The following is an 18942-nucleotide window of genomic DNA, read 5'->3' as shown; positions in this document are numbered from 1 at the left end:
ACTGCTTCTCTTTTCTTGCCAGTGCACCTGTTATCCAGAATGCTTAGGACCTGGGGTGTTCCAGATAATGGATCTTTTTGTAATTTGGATCTTCATACCTTAAGACTACTAGAAAATCATGTAAACATTAAATAAACCCAATAGGTGGTTTTGCTTCCAATGGATTAATTATATTTTAATTGGGATCAAGTACAAGATACTGTTTTATTATTACAGAGAAATTTTTTTTGGGATTATTTGGATAAAATGGAGTCTATGGGAGATGACCTCTGTGGATAATAGTTTTCCAGATAACAGATCCCATACCTGTATTGCACACTTAGGGCAACATTTCAGGCTATACAGACCTATCAAGACTGACTGAACACATAAAACCATTTGTTATCCTGTTGCGCCATCTAGTGGTTTATTAGTGTACAAAACAGTATACAAAGTCATTACAATTTAGAAAGTGCAAAAATGTCCACAAAGGTCTCAAACATACGTGCTCCATATTAGAAAAGGTTGATTAGATATTAAATACATGTGAAAGTTCCCTGGTCTGGTGAAAAACGTTTAAGAAAACGACTGCCATGAGGGGGATGGGGGGAGCACATATACAAGTCTAATTAAGTACCAATATATCAGTTCCAACACTTTTTAGTTTTGACAATCTGTCTTTCCTGGTCATCCCGGCAGCATAATCAATTACCTTTGGGTTAGCTCTCCCCTCAGTAATACAGAAGAAACACAGGCCCCCAACACACATAAATGTCCCCTCCTCCAATCCTCACTGTCTTTTGTTTCTTCTGTCAGTAAGTTATCAGGCTGGGAACTCACTGATCCAAAAGGATCCGATTACCGGGTGCAGTTCTTGCTGACTCTCTCCACCAGAAGCTCCGCCGATACCTAGTTGTGCAGAGACCCCATGCGGCAGGTTTTTTCTTGTTGGTGTGCATATTAGTTTTGGCAGTGTTGTCATGGCACGCTTTTTCAAGTTAAAGCCTCTGTCGTCCTTGTCCTAGAGAGCACTTGATTCAGCATGGATCCGTAGATGTGCCACCTCCAAATCGACTGAAAATATAGAGCAGGTCGTTTTGGAAGATTCTCCGAAGGAGAAAGTATGTGAAGCCATTAATGATCTGAAGGTGGCAGTTGCAGCTCGAGGGGCTCTATGGCTCTGCTCCTGGTATGTGGATACAGCATCCAAGAACACATTATGAAGGGAAGCTCCTCTTTGACAAGCAATTGGACAACATTATTTATAAATCCTCTGGAGGAGAGAGAGTGAATTCCTTACTCAGACAAATGTTTTCAACAGAAAAGGCAGACTGAGAGTTTCTCATCCAGGTGTAGGCATGAAGCTAAAGTCTACTGACTGGGAAAAGAATATAGGACATTGTTGTGTTCCGGACAGTCGGGATTTTTTCGTTCCTCCAAGTCCAAGAATGGATCGTCGCCCAGTCGCCTTTTCTGAAAAGGAGCGGAAGAGGAGTTTCGCTAAGTTATTTCTTAATAAAGACTTTTTGATTTTAACGTTTAATTTGTCTTGGTGTTTTTTTTCAATGTATACTAAATACTGCATTTTTTAAAACAATTTATGATGTTACTGGTCCTTTAACAAGTGGGGATTTTATCTCTTCCCCAGTCTCAAAATCCAACTCTGGTGGGACTCAAACCCCCAACATTTTAACTCGCTTTACTAGAAGTCCAATGCACTATCCATTGTGCCACAGTGCCAGTAGCCAACCACGAACCATGAGCCACACACACTGTGAGACCATACAGTACATTTGGTACAGTAGTCACCACTACAACTGCTTTTACTTTCCCCTCTCTATCTGCCCTAAGTCTTTGGTGCCCTTAAAGGGGTGGTTCACCTTTAAATTAACTTTTAGTATGTTATAGAATGGCTAATTCTAAGCAACTTTTCATTTGGTCTTCATTATTTATTCTAAATAGTTTCTGAATTATTAGCGTTATACACACACACAACTGGTCAGAGAAATGACCCAGACTCAGAAACTGTTGAACTCATCACAATACAACTCTCTCTGATTTGTTGAAGCATCAGGGCTTTCTTTTTTTTAGCTTTCAAAACTCGACTCTGGTGGGACTCGAACCCACAACCTTTGAATACCTTCACTCATCTAGAAGTCCAATGCGCTATCCATTGCGCCACAGAGCCACCTGACGATGTCCCCTATATTTACAGCCATTAGACTCTGTTCTGTAGTCGTGTTGTGACAGTGCACTCTGCTGACTTCCTTAAGTTTCAGAACATTCATTTCCCAGCAGTAGATTTTGTTTTAGACATAAGTCATGGAACAGGTAGAGGACATATACAGAATACTTTCCAATGGGTAGGAGCGTCTCTTGTTACACATATTCTCCAGTGCAAGTGGGATGATTGTGACACAGTCAGAGAAATGACCCAGACTCAGCAACTGTTGAACTCATCACGATACAACTCTCTCTAATTTATTGAAGCGACAGGGCTTTCTTTTTTTTTAGCTTTCAAAACTTGACTCTGGTGGGACTCGAACCCACAACCTTTGAATACCTTCACTCATCTAGAAATCCAATGCGATATCCATTGCGCCACAGAGACTTCAGACTATACGTTCTGTACTTAGAGCCATTAGACTCTGTTCTGTAGTCGTGTACTCGTGTTGTGACAGTGCACTCTGCTGACTTCCCTAAGTTTCAGAATATTCATTTCCCAGCAGTAGATTTTGTTTTAGACATAAGTCATGGAACAGGTAGAGGACATATACAGAATACTTTCCAATGGGTAGGAGCGTCTCTTGTTACACATATTCTCCAGTGCAAGTGGGATGACTGTGACACACACACAACTGGTCAGGGAAACGACTCGGACTCAGCAACTGTTGAACTCATCACAATACAACTCTCTCTAATTTGTTGAAGCAACAGGGCTTTCTTTTTTTTAGCTTTCAAAACTCGACTCTGGTGGGACTCGAACCCACAACCTTTGAATACCTTCACTCATCCAGAAGTCCAATGCGCTATCCATTGCGCCACAGAGACTTCAGACTATATGTCCTGTATTTAGAGCCATCAGACTCTGTTCTGTAGTCGTGTTGTGACGGTGCACTCTGCTGACTTCCCTTAGTTTCAGAATATTCATTTCCCAGCAGTAGACTTTTGTTTTAAACATAAGTCATGGAAGGTTATACAGGTAGAGGACCCGTTATCAGGAAACCCTTTATTCAGAAAGCTCGAATTACAGAAAGGCCGTCTCCCATACACTCCAAATTTTTAAAATTGATTTCCTTTTTCTCTGTAATAATAAAACAGTAGCTTGTACTTGATCCTGCATAAGAATAGTTAATCCTTATTGGAAGCAGAACCAGATTATAGGGTTTATTTAATGTTTACATGATTTTCTAGTAGATTTAAGGTATGAAGATCCAAATTACAGAAAGATCCATTATCCGGAAAACCCCAGGTCCCAAGCATTCTGGATAACATGTCCCATATCTGTACATATACTGTAGTTGGTGAAAAAGTTACTTATGTTCTGAAAAAAATTATAGTATTTTTGTACTTGCATTGGGGAGTTTTATGAAATGGTTAAAGGGGAATTAAACTCGCACAGATAACATAGTGGCCCTCAATAGACCCCACTTCATAACCACTGCATCCCTGCTCCCCAGAGTTGTCCTATTGCTATGTCAGCCGCTTCACTTCCGCACCCTCGCTCTTATCACCAAAAAAAAGCAAGTGCATTAGATGCCAGATGGGTTCTGGATTGTTCTAGAGTGCAAGCTCCTGCTCAGGAATCTGCATCAGAAAGCAAGAGAAGGGAACTCAATGGCCTCCAACCCAACTGCACAACTCTGCATTAGGAAAGTGGGTGCAGGGAAGCAGGACTGTTTTGGGGAGCAAATTTGCGATGGTTTGGGAAGGGAAGATCTTTGTTTGGTTAAGTGGGTTTTGTGCTTCTTAAATGAGAATTCAACCCTGTAATAAAAAAACCCGTACCCCCCTACCCCACGTAGACCCCCCTCCCTCTCCCCCCAGACTAACTGCCCCCAGGGAAATGCCCCATACTTTATACTTACCCCTCAGGGCAGATTCAGGCAGTGGAGATCCACGCAGCCATCTTCCGGGTCTTCGGTAAGCTGACTGGGAGATCAGTATGGCGGCGCAGGCACAGTTGGAGCAATTTGCCGGTTGCGACAACTGCGCATGCGCCGAAATGGACAGAGGAATAATATTAGGCACCCCCAGAGAACTGAATCTCTAAATTTTCTTCCCCAGGTCAGGGAAGTTTTGCACCACCATCATTCTTGCCTTTCCTAGGCCTCCCACGGCACAAATAGACTCGACCATAGAGTGACAATTTCCACAGTGACTCAAAGAATGGGATCTCTTACCTTGTTTTCTAGAAGACTGAGGCACGTTCCATTGTAGCACAGAGCTGCTTGCTGCAAGATAAATAGAATACTAAAGTCAGGCAAAATCTAAAGGAGCCAAAAAGTTACTCTGCCCAATGGTACAGTGAGTTATCAAGATTCACACAGTCCCACTGAGACCAGACAACTAAGGACACAGAATACAAGTTGATGACTAAGGAAAGGGTCCCATACATAGAGGAAAGCAGGGCCATCGGGGGGACATCATACACAAGTCTAATCAGGACATCAGTTGGAAAGCTTTTTAGTTCTGGCAAACTGTCTATGGTGCACTGCAGTCCTGGCTTAGGAAGGGGCTCATATATGGACCAATGATTAACCATGGTTAGAATTTAACTCTGAAGGGATTTAAACACACAGTTTTGTATAACTTGCTCTAACTACATGGAAAGCTAACATACTGTTCATTGAGTGTTCATTATTCCGTATATAGCTAGATACAAAGACTGCCTCAGGCAGGAATCAAACTCACAACCTAAGGAATCTTATATCTTGAAGGCTAACACACTAGCCAATGTGCCACAGAATCACAAGCAAATCAAGCGTTTATAACATAACTAACTGTTATAGTTACACTTCAGCTACAATTATTGTTGCACCAAATAGAGACTGAGAATAAATTGGACAACATATAAAAAGACAAATAATTCTACTGGTTTACACCCAACTTGAGCAATGTATAGTGAGATATCAAGATTCACACAATCCCTGACTGAGACCAGACAACTAAGAACACAGAATACAAGCTGAACACTAGAACAAAAGGCCACACATAGAGGAAAGCAGAGCCACCATAAAGGAGACAGGTGAAAGGCCTATGAGAGAAATCATACACAAGTCTAATCAGGACATCAGTTGGAAAGCTTTTCAGTGTTGACAATCTCTCTATGGTGCACTCTTGTCAAATGGCTGAGAAAGGGACTCACATATGGACCAGTGATTAACAACTTGGAATTTTATCTCCACCCCAGTCTCAAAAGCCAAAACTGGTGGGACTCAAACCCACAACCTTTGAATGCCTTATCGTGATTAACTAGAAGTCCAGTGCACTATCCATTGCACAACAGAGCCAGTAGGCAACCACACACCATGAGCCACACACACTGTGAGACCATACAGTACATTTGGTACAGTAGTCACCACTACAACTGCTTCTCTTTTCTTGGCAGCGCACGTTCCCCAATGGCAACTTACCATCGGCACACAAATGCAGGAGCAACTGTAACAGCACCACATATTCATTAAATGCCTTTACAGGTATGGGATCTGTTATCCAGAATGCTCAGGACCTGGGGTGTTCCAGATAATGGATCTTTTTGTAATCTGGATCTACATACCTTAAGTCTACTAGAAAATCATGTAAACATTAAATAAACCCAATAGGTGGTTTTGCTTCCAATGGATTAATTATATTTTAATTGGGATCAAGTCTATGCTAATGTTTTATTATTACAAAGAAAAATTTTTTTGGATTATTTGGATAAAATGGAGTCTATGGGAGATGACCTCTGTGGATAATAGTTTTCCAGATAACGGATCCCATACCTGTATTGCACACTTAGGGCAACATTTCAGGCTATACAGACCTATCAGCTGACTGAACTACATTAAAAGCCATTTGTTATTATGTTCAATGTTATTAGTATGTACTACACATATATGTGCACTTACTTAGTGAAATTGTTATGTGATATGGCTCACTTCGGGAATAAAATAAAAATTTAAAAAAAAAGCCATTTGTTATCCTGTTCGCCATCTAGTGGTTATTAGTGTACAAAAACAGTATACAAAGTCATTACAATTAGAAGTGCAAAAATGTCACAAAGGTCTCAAACATACGTGCTCCATATTAGAAAAGCTTGATTAGATATTAAATACATGTGAAAGTTCCCTGGTCTGGTGGAACGTTTAAGGAAACGAATCCATAGGAGGGATGGGGAGCACATATACATTCTAATCAGTACAATATATCAGTTGCAACACTTTTAGTTTGCAATCTGTCTTTCCTGGTCATCCCGCAGCATAATCAATTACTTGGTTAGTCTCCCTCAGTAATACAGAAGAAACACAGGCCCCCAACAGCATAAATGTCCCCTCCTCCAATCCTCACTGTCTTTTGTTTCTTCTGTCAGTAAGTTATCAGGCTGGGAACTCACTGATCCAAAAGGATCCGATTACCGGGTGCAGTTCTTGCTGACTCTCTCCACCAGAAGCTCCGACGATTACCTAGTTGTGCAGAGACCCCATGCGGCAGGGTTTTTTCTTGTTGGTGCGCATATTAGTTTTGGCAGTGTTGTCATCGGCACGCTTTTTCAAGTTAAAGCCTCTGCGTCCTTGTCCTAGAGAGCACTTGATTCAGCAAGGATCCGTAGATGTGCCACCTCCAAATCGAGTGAAAATATAGAGCAGGTCGTTTTGGAAGATTCTCTGAAGGAGAAAGTATGTGAAGCCATTAATGATCTGAAGGTGGCAGTTGCGTCTCGAAGGGCTCTATGGCTCTGCTCCTGGTATGTGGATACAGCATCCAAGAACACATTATGAAGGGAAGCTCCTCTTTGACAAGCAATTGGACAACATTATTTATAAATCCTCTGGAGGAGAGAGAGTGAATTCCTTACTCAGACAAATGTTTTCAACAGAAAAGGCAGACTGAGATTTTCTCATCCAGGTGTAGGCATGAAGCTAAAGTCTACTGACTGGGAAAAGAATATAGGACATTATTGTGTTCCGGACAGTCGGGATTTTTTCGTTCCTCCAAGTCCAAGAATGGATCGTCGCCCAGTCGCCTTTTCTGAAAAGGAGCGGAAGAGGAGTTTCGCTAAGTTATTTCTTAATAAAGGCTTTGCAGTTTTAAACTTTAATTTGTCTTGGTGTTTTTTTTTTCAATGTATACTAAATACTGAATTTTTTTAAAACAATTTATGATGTTATTGGTCCTTGAGACTGGGGAATTTTATATCTTCCCCAGTCTCAAAATCCAACTCTGGTGGGACTCAAACCCCCAACATTTTAACTTGCCTTACTAGAAGGCTAATGCACTATCCATTGCTCCACAGTGCCAGTCACTAAATTCCTCACACACACTGAGAGACCATACAGTACATTACATTACTGGAATTATTTATTCTCCTTTAATTTATCTCATAGCAATCTGTACCATTAGGGCAAGATACAAAGTCAGTCATGAGCAGGAGTCCCACTCACAACCTTAGGAAACGTTACATCAGGAGTCTAATGCACCACAGATACACCCGTATAGCAGGGACGTATAGTATCACTAACTGTTATATCAACATTTCAGCTTCAATTATTGTTGCACCAAATAAATACTGGGAATAAATTAGACAACATATAAAGCTACAGACACATAATTCTGCCAGTTTGCACCCAGTTTGAGCAATGTATAGTGAGATATTAATATTTACACAATCCCTGACTGAGACCAGACAACTAAGAAGACAAAATAAAAGCTGAACACTAGTAAAAAGAGGTCCATACATAGAGGAACTTTGAGCCCCATCAGGGAGAGAGGTGGGACCCCTGGTAGGGACGTCATACACAAGTCTAATCAGGACATATATTGTAATGCTTTTTAGTTTTGACAATCTGCCTATGGGGCACTTAAAAACCAACTCTGGTGGGACTCAAACCAACAACCTTTGAATGCTTTATATTATCTAGAAGTCCAATGCACTATCCATTGTGCCACAGAGCCAGTGAGAACTTATCCACCAGCCCTCCATTGAGGCTCCAGGACCCACACACACAGTAAGACTGTACAGTACATCACACTTCTACTTACAAGTAATGTCTCATATAACAGAGCTACAGAGCACATCTAGTTATCGTAACAACATGACCAGTGTCTAAAGGTGGCCATACATGGGTCAATATAAAATGGCGACAGAACAAGTTGGCAGCATATTGGGCAGTGTATGGGGCCCTCCGACCGGTCTTCCCTGATAGATATCAAAATTCTACAACAAAAATTGTGCAGATTTCTTTCGGCCAGGTTTAAAATCCCACTGGATCGAGGACCCCATTGGTTCATTGATGCTGTTCTTGATCTGACCACCTGTTGTTCCAGTGTTGTGATCCCTAGGGCCCACGATCAGATCAGCCTATCTCCCACCTCAAGGTAGTAAATAAAAAAAAAAGTAAATGAAAATATCATGTAGTGTTGCCCTGCACTGGTAAAACTGGTGCGTTTGCTTCAGAAACTCTACTATAGTTCATATAAACAAGCTGCTGAGTAGCAATGGTTGGAAATTGAAAAAAGGCTATATGGCACAGGTTAAATAGTGGATAACAGATAGCACCATTATGTCCTACAGAGCTTATCTGCTGTGTAACCTGAGCCTTTTCGCATTTAAATGGATGTCCCCATGGCTACACAGTAGTTTATTTATATAAACTATAGTAGTGTTTCTCAAGCAAACACACCAGTTATACCAGTGCAGGGCAATATTTGTATTACTTTAAAAGAATTACATTTTTTGATGTTACGGTTCCTTTAAGATATGAAGATGCAAATTATGGAAACATCCATTATCCAGAAGACCCCAGGTGCTCAGCATTTTGGATACCAGGTCCCATACCAGTACACTGTGTGGGGATTGCTAAAACCCTTTGTACTGATCTCTGAACTCAATGTATTCGTTTACAGATGCAAAGGGAATTTTTTAGATTTTCGCAGAATCCCGGCACTGTCCCTTCTCCCCAGTTGCATAATGGGGCAGTTTGGCCACTTCCCTTCCTGTCCCTGGCAGCAATCACATGCACACGTGAAGCAACAGATTGGCTTCCACGACCCATGCTCCTCTTAGGCAATCAGTAGCAGTGATGGGAAGTCTAACTGCCAGACATGGAACTTTCACTAAACATGCAGTACAGCTCTGCCTTATCAGTTCAGTTATGGGCAGGGCCATATAAGTGCTGCTATATTGCTGGTCATGGTTGAGGCATTATTCGTCATTGTTTGTATACTGGAAAGCAGGATCAAAGGCAGTGGTGGCCAACAAGTGGCTCACAAGCAACACACTGCTCACCAACCCCTTGGATGTTGCTCCCAGTTGCCTCAAAGCAGGTGCTTATTTTTACATTTTTCAATTCCTGGCTTGGAGGCAAGTTATAGTTGCATAAAAGCTAAGGATGCACAAATCCAGGGTTTGGCATTTGGCCTTTTTCAGCAGGATTCGGCCGAATCTTTCTGCCTGGCAAAACTGAATCCGCATATGCAAATTATGGCCGGGGAGGGAAATTGCGTGACTTGTTGTCACAAAACAAGAAAGTAAAAAATGTTTCCCCTTCCAACCCCTAATTTGCATTTGCAAATTGGATTTGGCCGAATCTTTCGCAAAGGATTTGGGGGTTCAGCCGAATCCAAAATAGCGGATTAGGGGGATCCCTAATAAAAAGCCTGTTTATAGCCTCCTGTAGGCTGCCCTCCACATAAGGGCTAGGCAATCATAGCCGCTATTTGTCATCCTTAAAGGGATCCTGTCATGGGAAAAAAATTTTTTTTTCAAAATGAATCAGTGAATAGTGCTGGTCCAGCAGAATTATGCAGTGAAATCCATTTCTCAAAAGAGCAAACAGATTTTTTTATATTCAATTTGAAATCTGACATGGGGCTAGCCATTTTGTCAATTTCCCAGCTGCCCTGGTCATGTGACTTGTGCCTGCACTTCAGGAGAGAAATGCTTTCTGGCAGGCTGCTGTTTTTCCTTCTCAATGTAACTGAATGTGTCTCAGTGGGACATGGGTTTTTACTATTGAGTGTTGTTCTTAGAACTACCAGGCAGCTGTTATCTTGTGTTAGGGAGTTGTTATCTGGTTACCTTCCTATTGTTCTTTTGTTTGGCTGCTGGGGGGAAAAAGGGAGGGGATGATATCACTCTAACTTGCAGTACAGCAGTAAAGAGTGATTGAAGTTTATCAGAGCACAAGTCACATGACTTGGGGCAGCTGGGAAATTGACAATATGTCTAGCCCCATGTCAGATTTCAAAATTCAATATAAAAAAATCTGTTTGCTCTTTTGAGAAATGGATTTCAGTGCAGAATTCTGCTGGAGCAGCACTATTAACTGATTCATTTTGAAAAAAAAAATTTTTCCCATGACAGTATCCCTTTAAGGACTTTTTTCATGCTTGTGTTGCTCCCCATTTACATTTGATTGTTGCTCAAGGGTAAAAAAAAGTTGGGTGTAAGGTGTACTACAAACTGCTGGAGAATGCTTCTACCCCAGCAGCTGATCTAAAAATTCTAGAACTGCAGGTTATACCAGCTGCTTCTCATATCTAGTTGTGTTTTGTCATCACTAATTCATACAAGTAAGTAATACATTATTATTATACTTTATTTATATAGTATTCCATAGTGCTTTAGAAAGATTATAGGTCATTCCCATCAGTCCCTGCCCCAGTGGAGCTAACAATCTAACACACACACATTAGGGTCAATTTTATCAGGAGCCAAGCTGGTTGTATGTATGTATATATATATATATATATATATATATATATATATATACCCAGCGCTGCAAGGATGAATGATCGGCTTGGGCTTGTTTCTAAAAAAAAATCAAATGGCTAGAATGGAGTGATTCCAATGGGAGTTTTAGCAAAACACATGTTTATACACTGCCAATCTTGGTGCATCTTTATCCTTAGAGCGGAAAAGACAACAATATGGCGCCACAGACAACCTTGTCATTTCTTTATTCATACGGTCGTTGACATTCAGGAATGAGTTGCAGCGTCAGTCCAGGAAGCCAAGGTCTGCGGCTTCTGAATACTGTGGGTGTAGAATCCGCGTTGCTAGCCGTTCTATATCATCCAGGCTGAGAAGGGATAAACTACGTTCATAGTCCTAGGAGGAAACAGATTTTGGATTAACACTTGAGAAGAGAGGGAAATCAGGAGGTCATATTGGCCGTGACAAGCACACCTCTAGTTTATTCTTTTTGAGCAGAGGTCTTCAACCTGATATACAGTATCAATAGGGGCAGATTTATCAAGAGTCGAATTGAAAATTTTAATTTGAATTTTTGAGGTTTTTTTTTATGGTCAAAACTTAGAATTAGATTTCCGAGATTTATCATACTCTAAGAACTCAAATTCGACTATTTTCCACATAAAACCTGCCGATTTGCCGAACCTGCCAAAGTCAATGGGTGAAGTCCAGGGATCAATTTTAAGTTGCTTGCAGCCTTCCTGACATTCAAGTTTTTTTCTGAATTCGATTCGAGTTTTCGGGTCAATTCTATTCATCCGAGTTTTGAAATTACATTTTATTAATACATTTTGATTGTTGGAATTTTGAGTTCATGGGAGTTTTAATAAACTCACATGAATTCGAAATTCATATCTTGATAAATGTGCCTCTAGGTGTCCGACCCTAACCCACCCTTAGGATACACACTCTCACAACAGGAAGGTCAGAAGCACAACTTTTTCCACTGTCATTGTCATTCATCACAACCCACAGCATTCCCTACTTCTTATTTTTCCTTTCCATTATCAGTACGGATCAATGAGTCCGCCTCACCTTCTGTACATATTCCAGCACTCTCTCTGCATCAGCTGGGCTGAAATGCTTCCTCAAGATTACACTCAGAGATTTCCATGCTGTATTATTCCCACTGTGGCCCTCTGGAGCCACTTGATCTTTCACCATGAGGTTTAGCCTTGATCCAGGACCGATAGAGTAATGGGAGAGGCAATGCTCATCTAATAGTGAAAAAAAGAAAATGGTTTGTTAAGCTGCTTGTCCCTGAAATGATGTATGAGACAAAGCATGAACACGCAAAGCTCATCGTTTTCACAAAAGTCCTAGAAATAGGCGTTACCATATTATTTCCCTAGCTGAGGAACTGTCTGTACCGCTTTCGGATACCTGTAAAGTCTAGTGATAATACAATCGTATCCCAGGGTATAAAAAATGCAGTGAACCAAGGAGAGTGATTGGAGATGGTTCTGTACCTGCTAAGGATTTGCCTCTGAATAACAAACGTTGCTGTGACACCGGCACTTGCAGCTTTTCTTCCACTAGTCGTTTCACTGCTAGGACTGTGTCCCCTTCCGAGACCTGCCAAGCGAGAAGATGGAGAATCTTCATTAGGCAGTATTTATAATTAACACGACTAAAGCAGTAATAGTTTTATTTTACTTGCCCTATAAAAACTAGGTCTCACTAGCAGCTACTATAGGCACTATCTGTCCCTACTATACCTGCTATCCCACAGTCACACTCCCTTCCCAGAGACTATTATTTCACTGTTACTATAGGCACCATCTCTCCCTACTATACCTGCTATCCCACAGTCACACTCCCTTCCCAGAGACTATTATCCCACTGTTACTATAGGCACCATCTCTCCCTACTATATCTGCTATCCCAGTCACACTCCCTTCCCAGAGACTAGTATCCACTGTTACTATAGGCACCATCTCTCCCTACTATACCTGCTATCCCACAGTCACACTCCCTTCCCAGAGACTATTATCCACTGTTACTATAGACACCATCTCTCCCTACTATACCTGCTATCCCACAGTCACACTCCCTTCCCAGAGACTATCATCCCACTGTTACTATAGACACCATCTCTCCCTACTATACCTGCTATCCCACAGTCACACTCCCTTCCCAGAGACTATTATCCACTGTTACTATAGGCACCATCTCTCCCTACTATACCTGCTATCCCACAGTCACACTCCCTTCCCAGAGACTATTATCCCACTGTTACCATAGACACCATCTCTCCCTACTATACCTGCTATCCCACAGTCACACTCCCTTCCCAGAGACTATTATCCCGCTGTTACTATAGGCACCATCTCTCCCTACTATACCTGCTATCCTACAGTCACACTCAATTCCCAGAGACTATTATCTACTGTTACTATAGGCACCATCTCTCCCTACTATACCTGCTATCCTACAGTCACACTCCCTTCCCAGAGACTATTATCCACTGTTACTATAGACACCATCTCTCCCTACTATACCTGCTATCCCACAGTCACACTCCCTTCCCAGAGACTATCATCCCACTGTTACTATAGACACCATCTCTCCCTACTATACCTGCTATCCCACAGTCACACTCCCTTCCCAGAGACTATTATCCACTGTTACTATAGGCACCATCTCTCCCTACTATACCTGCTATCCCACAGTCACACTCCCTTCCCAGAGACTATTATCCCACTGTTACCATAGACACCATCTCTCCCTACTATACCTGCTATCCCACAGTCACACTCCCTTCCCAGAGACTATTATCCCGCTGTTACTATAGGCACCATCTCTCCCTACTATACCTGCTATCCTACAGTCACACTCAATTCCCAGAGACTATTATCTACTGTTACTATAGGCACCATCTCTCCCTACTATACCTGCTATCCCACAGTCACACTCCCTTCCCAGAGACTATTATCCACTGTTACTATAGACACCATCTCTCCCTACTATACCTGCTATCCCACAGTCAACACTCCCTTCCCAGAGACTATTATCCCACTGTTACTATAGGCACCATCTCTCCCTACTATACCTGCTATCCCACAGTCACACTCCCTTCCCCAGAGACTATTATCCCACTGTTACTATAGGCACCATCTCTCCCTACTATACCTGCTATCCACAGTCACACTCCCTTCCCAGAGACTATTATCCTACTGTTACTATAGGCACCATCTCTCCCTACTATACCTGCTATCCCTACAGTCACACTCCCTTCCCAGAGACTATTATCCTACTGTTACTATAGGCACCATCTCTCCCTACTATACCTGCTATCCCACAGTCACACTCCTTCCCAGAGACTATTATCCACTGTTACTATAGGCACCATCTCTCCCTACTATACCTGCTATCCCACAGTCACACTCCCTTCCCAGAGACTATTATCCCACTGTTTCTATAGGCACCATCTCTCCCTACTATACCTGCTATCCCACAGTCACACTCCCTTCCCAGAGACTAATATCCCACTGTTACTATAGGCACCATCTGTCCCTAATATACCTGCTATCCCACAGTAACACTCCCTTCCCAGAGACTATTATCCTACTGTTACTATAGGCACCATCTCTCCCTACTATACCTGCTATCCCACAGTCACACTCCCTTCCCAGAGACTATTATCCCACTGTTACTATAGGCACCATCTCTCCCTACTATACCTGCTATCCCACAGTCACACTCCCTTCCCAGAGACTATTATCCACTGTTACTATAGGCACCATCTGTCTCCTACTATACCTGCTATCCCACAGTCACACTCCCTTCCCAGAGACTATTATCCCACTGTTTACTATAGGCACCATCTCTCCCTACTATACCTGCTATCCCACAGTCACACTCCCTTCCCAGAGACTATATCCACTGTTACTATAGGCACCATCTGTCCCTAATATACCTGCTATCCCACAGTAACACTCCCTTCCCAGAGACTATTATCCCACTGTTACTATAGGCACCATCTCTCCCTACTATACCTGCTATCCCACAGTCCACACTCCCTTCCCAGAGACTATTATCCACTGTTACTATAGGCACCATCTCTCCCTACTATACCTGCTATCCCACAGTCACACTCCCTTCCCAGAGACTATTATCCACTGTTACTATAGGCACCATCTCTCCCTACTATACCTGCTATCCCACAGTCACACTCCCTTCCAGAGACTATTATCCACTGTTACTATAGGCACCATCTCTCCCTACTATACCTGCTATCCACAGTCACACTCCCTTCCCAGAGACTATTATCCACTGTTACTATAGGCACCATCTCTCCCTACTATACCTGCTATCCCACAGCACACTCCCTTCCCAGAGACTATTATCCCACTGTTACTATAGGCACCATCTCTCCCTACTATACCTGCTATCCCACAGTCACACTCCCTTCCCAGAGACTATTATCCACTGTTACTATAGGCACCATCTCTCCCTACTATACCTGTTATCCCACAGTCACAATCCCTTCCCAGAGTCCCTCCCACCTGCAACAACTGAACTACAACTCGCACCTGCCCCAGTAACTGACTATACAAGCAAGTATATCGTTTCAAAGCTAACCCCAAAGCACCAAGCTATCCATGGGCACCTGAATATGGGCCTCTTTTCCTTTCAATGCTTTCACCGTCAGCTGCATCTCAGAATCTAGCCGAAATAACCATAGAGATTAGTGACTCCCTGTAGCAAGAGCGCCCTTCAAAAAACACAAAGACCGGCGAGTCCTCCAAAAGGAAACAAATGTAAGCCACTAGGTGGCGCGATAGCCGCAGAGTCCTTCCCTCTATGGTAGTTACGTCACTAGTGCAAGGCGCTTAGAAAATGCGATTTATTAGAGGGCCAAATAGCCTCGAATGTGCTATTTCTGTGGTGAAACATGTCAGTGTGCGCTTTAAATGGCGCTGCTTTAGGGGAAATTCGTGCATAGCTGCTGCAGTGTTTGAGAGATAATTCCCAAATCCCAAATGAGGTTTTATAGTTGGGCTTAGGACCGTGTAATAAACCTCTGGCCGAGGTGCTAATTTTAGTACAGGGCCCATTTTTTCTAACCATTAATTAGGGGCTTTTTGGGGTGTGGCAGAGAGGCTATTCAGATGCTACTCTCAGTTTACTTCATGTCAAGTTGGGAGGGGACTCATCCTTATTTGCCCTTCTCTCTCCTGTAGAATCTTCACAATCATTTTACTATCCCATCACCATTCACAAGGGTGGAATAGTACAGCGCTGCGATATATGTTGGCGCTTTAGAAATACATGTTAATGTTAATAGTGGCTAAGGCACCACTAAGGTTGCCACCTGGCAAGTAGATTACCAGCCTGGCCAGTAAAAACGCTGCTTGATGCCAATGTTATTAATAGGGGAAAACTGCAAGAATATGGGAAGGCCGTTATTTATTTTTTTCAGAAAAGGTGGCAACCCTAGGTACCACCAGATTTTAAAGGAGGCATATTGTGTAATAAAACAAGATTGTTACAATGCATTGCACAATTAAATAAAAGAGGAATGTGCTTCAAAAAGTAGCAGTGTGGGGTTACATAGTTAAATCAGGTTGAAGAAAGACCATCAGGTTCAACCCCTCCAAATGAAAACCCAGCATCCATACACACACCCCTCCCTACTTTTTACACATAAATTATATATACCCATACCTATACTAGGGGCAGATTTATCAAGGGTCGAAGAGAAATCAAAGGAATTTTCAAAGTTAAAAAATTCGAAATTCAAAGTAATTTTTGGATACTTTGACCAGCGAATAGGCTACTACGACTTCGACCTTCGATTCGAAGTAAAATCGTTCGTCAAGTCTTTCGTATTCGAAGGAAAATCGTACGATAAAATCGTTCGAATCGTACGATTCGAAGTACGATCGGAGTACGATCATGCTACGATCGGAATACAACCGGCGAGTCCTCCAAAAGGAAACAAATGTAAAACACTAGGTGGCGCGATAGCCGCAGGGTCCTCCCCTCTATGGTAGTTTACGTCACTGCGAGCATGAAATAGTGCAAGGTGCTTAGAAAATGCGAGTTAGTAGAGGACCAAATAGCCTCAGATGTGCTATTTCGACCGCCGTTCGACCATTCGATAATCAAAGTACTGTCTCTTTAAAAAAAAGGTTGACTTCAATACTTTGCCAACTTAAACCTGCCGAAGTGCTATGTTAGCCTATGGGGACCTTCCCGAGCATATTTTTAAGTTTTTTGTATTCGAAGGAAAATTGTATGATCGTATGATAAAATCGTTTTTAAGTTTTTTGTATTCGAAGGAAAATTGTACGATCGTATGATAAAATATGATACGATCGGAATACGATCGTACGATGCAAAAAATCCTACGAATTCGACTTCGAATTTCGTAGTATTCAATTCAATGGTCGAATGTACTAACTCATGTATCATTTAGTATCACAATAGCCTTCTGTCCAAGAAGTCTAAATGAAACGCTGATAAAAATAGGTCATTGTAGATGATATTAAATGTTGATTTAAAGGTAAACTTTCCTTTTAAATACTCATACAGTAGTAATTTGAGGAGAGCACTCAGTAGCAATTCTGCTGTGAACATTGTATTCAGAGACTACATAACACACTGGGGCTCATCTATCAACACTGGGCAAATTTTGCCCTGTATATAGGGCTTGCGGTAAGCCTGATGAGGATCGATGCACCAAAACTCTAAAGAACAACTTCTATTGTCTCTTTCCTATTAACTAAATACTGACACTGTATTAAACATCCTGCCCAGTACCTGGTATATTATTAGGAGAACAATTCCCATGGATGAAGGGTCCACAAAACAGCAATTTCTCACATCCTTATTATTTGTTTTAACTTAAATGGCACTTATCATAGCAAACTGTTTCCCCTACTGGAGTTGCAGGCTATTAAGAGTCCACGGTATGGTTGAAGGAAACACTACAATTTGGGCCAGAAGATGCCCCTAGTGAGTGAAATGTTGCCAAATATGAGAAGTCATGTTGAGGCATAACATATGCACATGATGGGGAGAGTCCCAGCTTGCTCATAATAGTTTGCCCAACCAAAGTGCAGGTTCTATTAGCCCGCTCCTCCAGTGGGGGAAACAGTTTTGCAGTGATAGTTGCCCTTCAAGTGAGCTCCATGCCAATGGCAGAGGATAGGGATACACGTGTATAACTATAAAATATCAGCCAGAGATAACTACTTACAGAGGTGCCTGTCTCTCCTTGCTGTTAAATGCACTTGTGCTCAAGCTCTTCTACTCACTCCTTCCACTCTCTACTCCATCTGGTCATATGATTGGAGCTGAAAACAGATTTATGCATAGAAACAGAAGTCATTAAAAAACAACAGCCTAAGGCCTTATTCCCACCCGCATTACCAGTTGGATTGACTGTTTGCATGTAAAATCGATTGCAGCCTGGAAGCCCATAGACTTCCTTCTTCTATTGAATTCAGATGGAAGTTCAGAAAGGATGCAGTGACTCACGTTACTATAGGGCCAATATTGAGTATCGGCCTATCAATATACCCCTGTCCTCTATATAAACAGCCATGACAAAAGTCCTCATTAACTTATAAATGGTATCCTCTATTATGTGAGGCCAAAAACATCCAACAGAGCTAGTCACACCACTGCAAACATCTACATGTAAAGTACATAGGCTTTCCTGTTTCTCTCATGATCTTTTTGCATTTGTAACTTCAAAATCCAAACATCCCTCCCAGTCCCAGTACAACAGTACAATCTGAAGCAGCGAGGTGGACCTGATAGAGAGCGAGAACTGAAGTCTGTCTTTACTTGTGTGACTGCAGGGCTGTGATTGGATATCCGTCTCCCACTGTGCTTCTGGCAGGGACCAATGGAACAAGTCCATCCCTCATTTCAGGGACAGTACAGTACATTATACCTAATTGCATTTAAAGGAGAACTAACCCCTAAAAATAAATATGGCTAAAAATGCCATATTTTATGTACTGAACTTATTGCACCAACGTAAAGTTTTA

At 42.0% G+C, this 18942-nt stretch overlaps 1 protein-coding gene and 1 non-coding gene across 2 annotated transcripts; both read right to left on the bottom strand.

Annotated features, from left to right (window-relative positions):
- Positions 1-2081: 2081 nt before the first annotated feature.
- trnar-ucu lies at positions 2082-2167 on the bottom strand. Its single transcript is given in 2 exon segments — positions 2082-2117; positions 2131-2167. It is a non-coding gene; the product is annotated as a tRNA-Arg (tRNA).
- Positions 2168-10763: 8596 nt separating this feature from the next.
- ubl4a.S (ubiquitin like 4A S homeolog) lies at positions 10764-15714 on the bottom strand. Its single transcript, XM_041573244.1, has 4 exons — positions 15549-15714; positions 12406-12511; positions 11972-12153; positions 10764-11293 (listed from the first exon to the last, which is right to left on the bottom strand). The coding sequence occupies exons 1-4, from the start codon at positions 15594-15596 to the stop codon at positions 11183-11185; spliced, it is 447 nt and encodes a 148-aa protein (XP_041429178.1). The 5' UTR covers positions 15597-15714; the 3' UTR covers positions 10764-11182.
- Positions 15715-18942: the final 3228 nt, after the last annotated feature.

The sequence above is a fragment of the Xenopus laevis genome, chromosome 8L (assembly GCF_017654675.1).
Source record: "Xenopus laevis strain J_2021 chromosome 8L, Xenopus_laevis_v10.1, whole genome shotgun sequence".
NCBI classification, from domain to species: Eukaryota; Metazoa; Chordata; class Amphibia; order Anura; family Pipidae; genus Xenopus; species Xenopus laevis.
This window is presented reverse-complemented; position numbering and strand designations above follow the sequence as displayed.

Excerpts from the sequence above, each read along its gene's own strand:
- ubl4a.S (XM_041573244.1), bottom strand. The coding sequence starts at position 15,596 with ATGCAGCTGACGGTGAAAGCATTGAAAGGAAAAGAGGCCCATATTCAG. Across the intron at positions 12,512-15,548 it reads GAAAAGAGGCCCATATTCAG|GTCTCGGAAGGGGACACAGT; the intron begins GTGCCCATGGAT and ends CTCGCTTGGCAG. Across the intron at positions 11,294-11,971 it reads TGCTGGAATATGTACAGAAG|GACTATGAACGTAGTTTATC; the intron begins GTGAGGCGGACT and ends GTTTCCTCCTAG.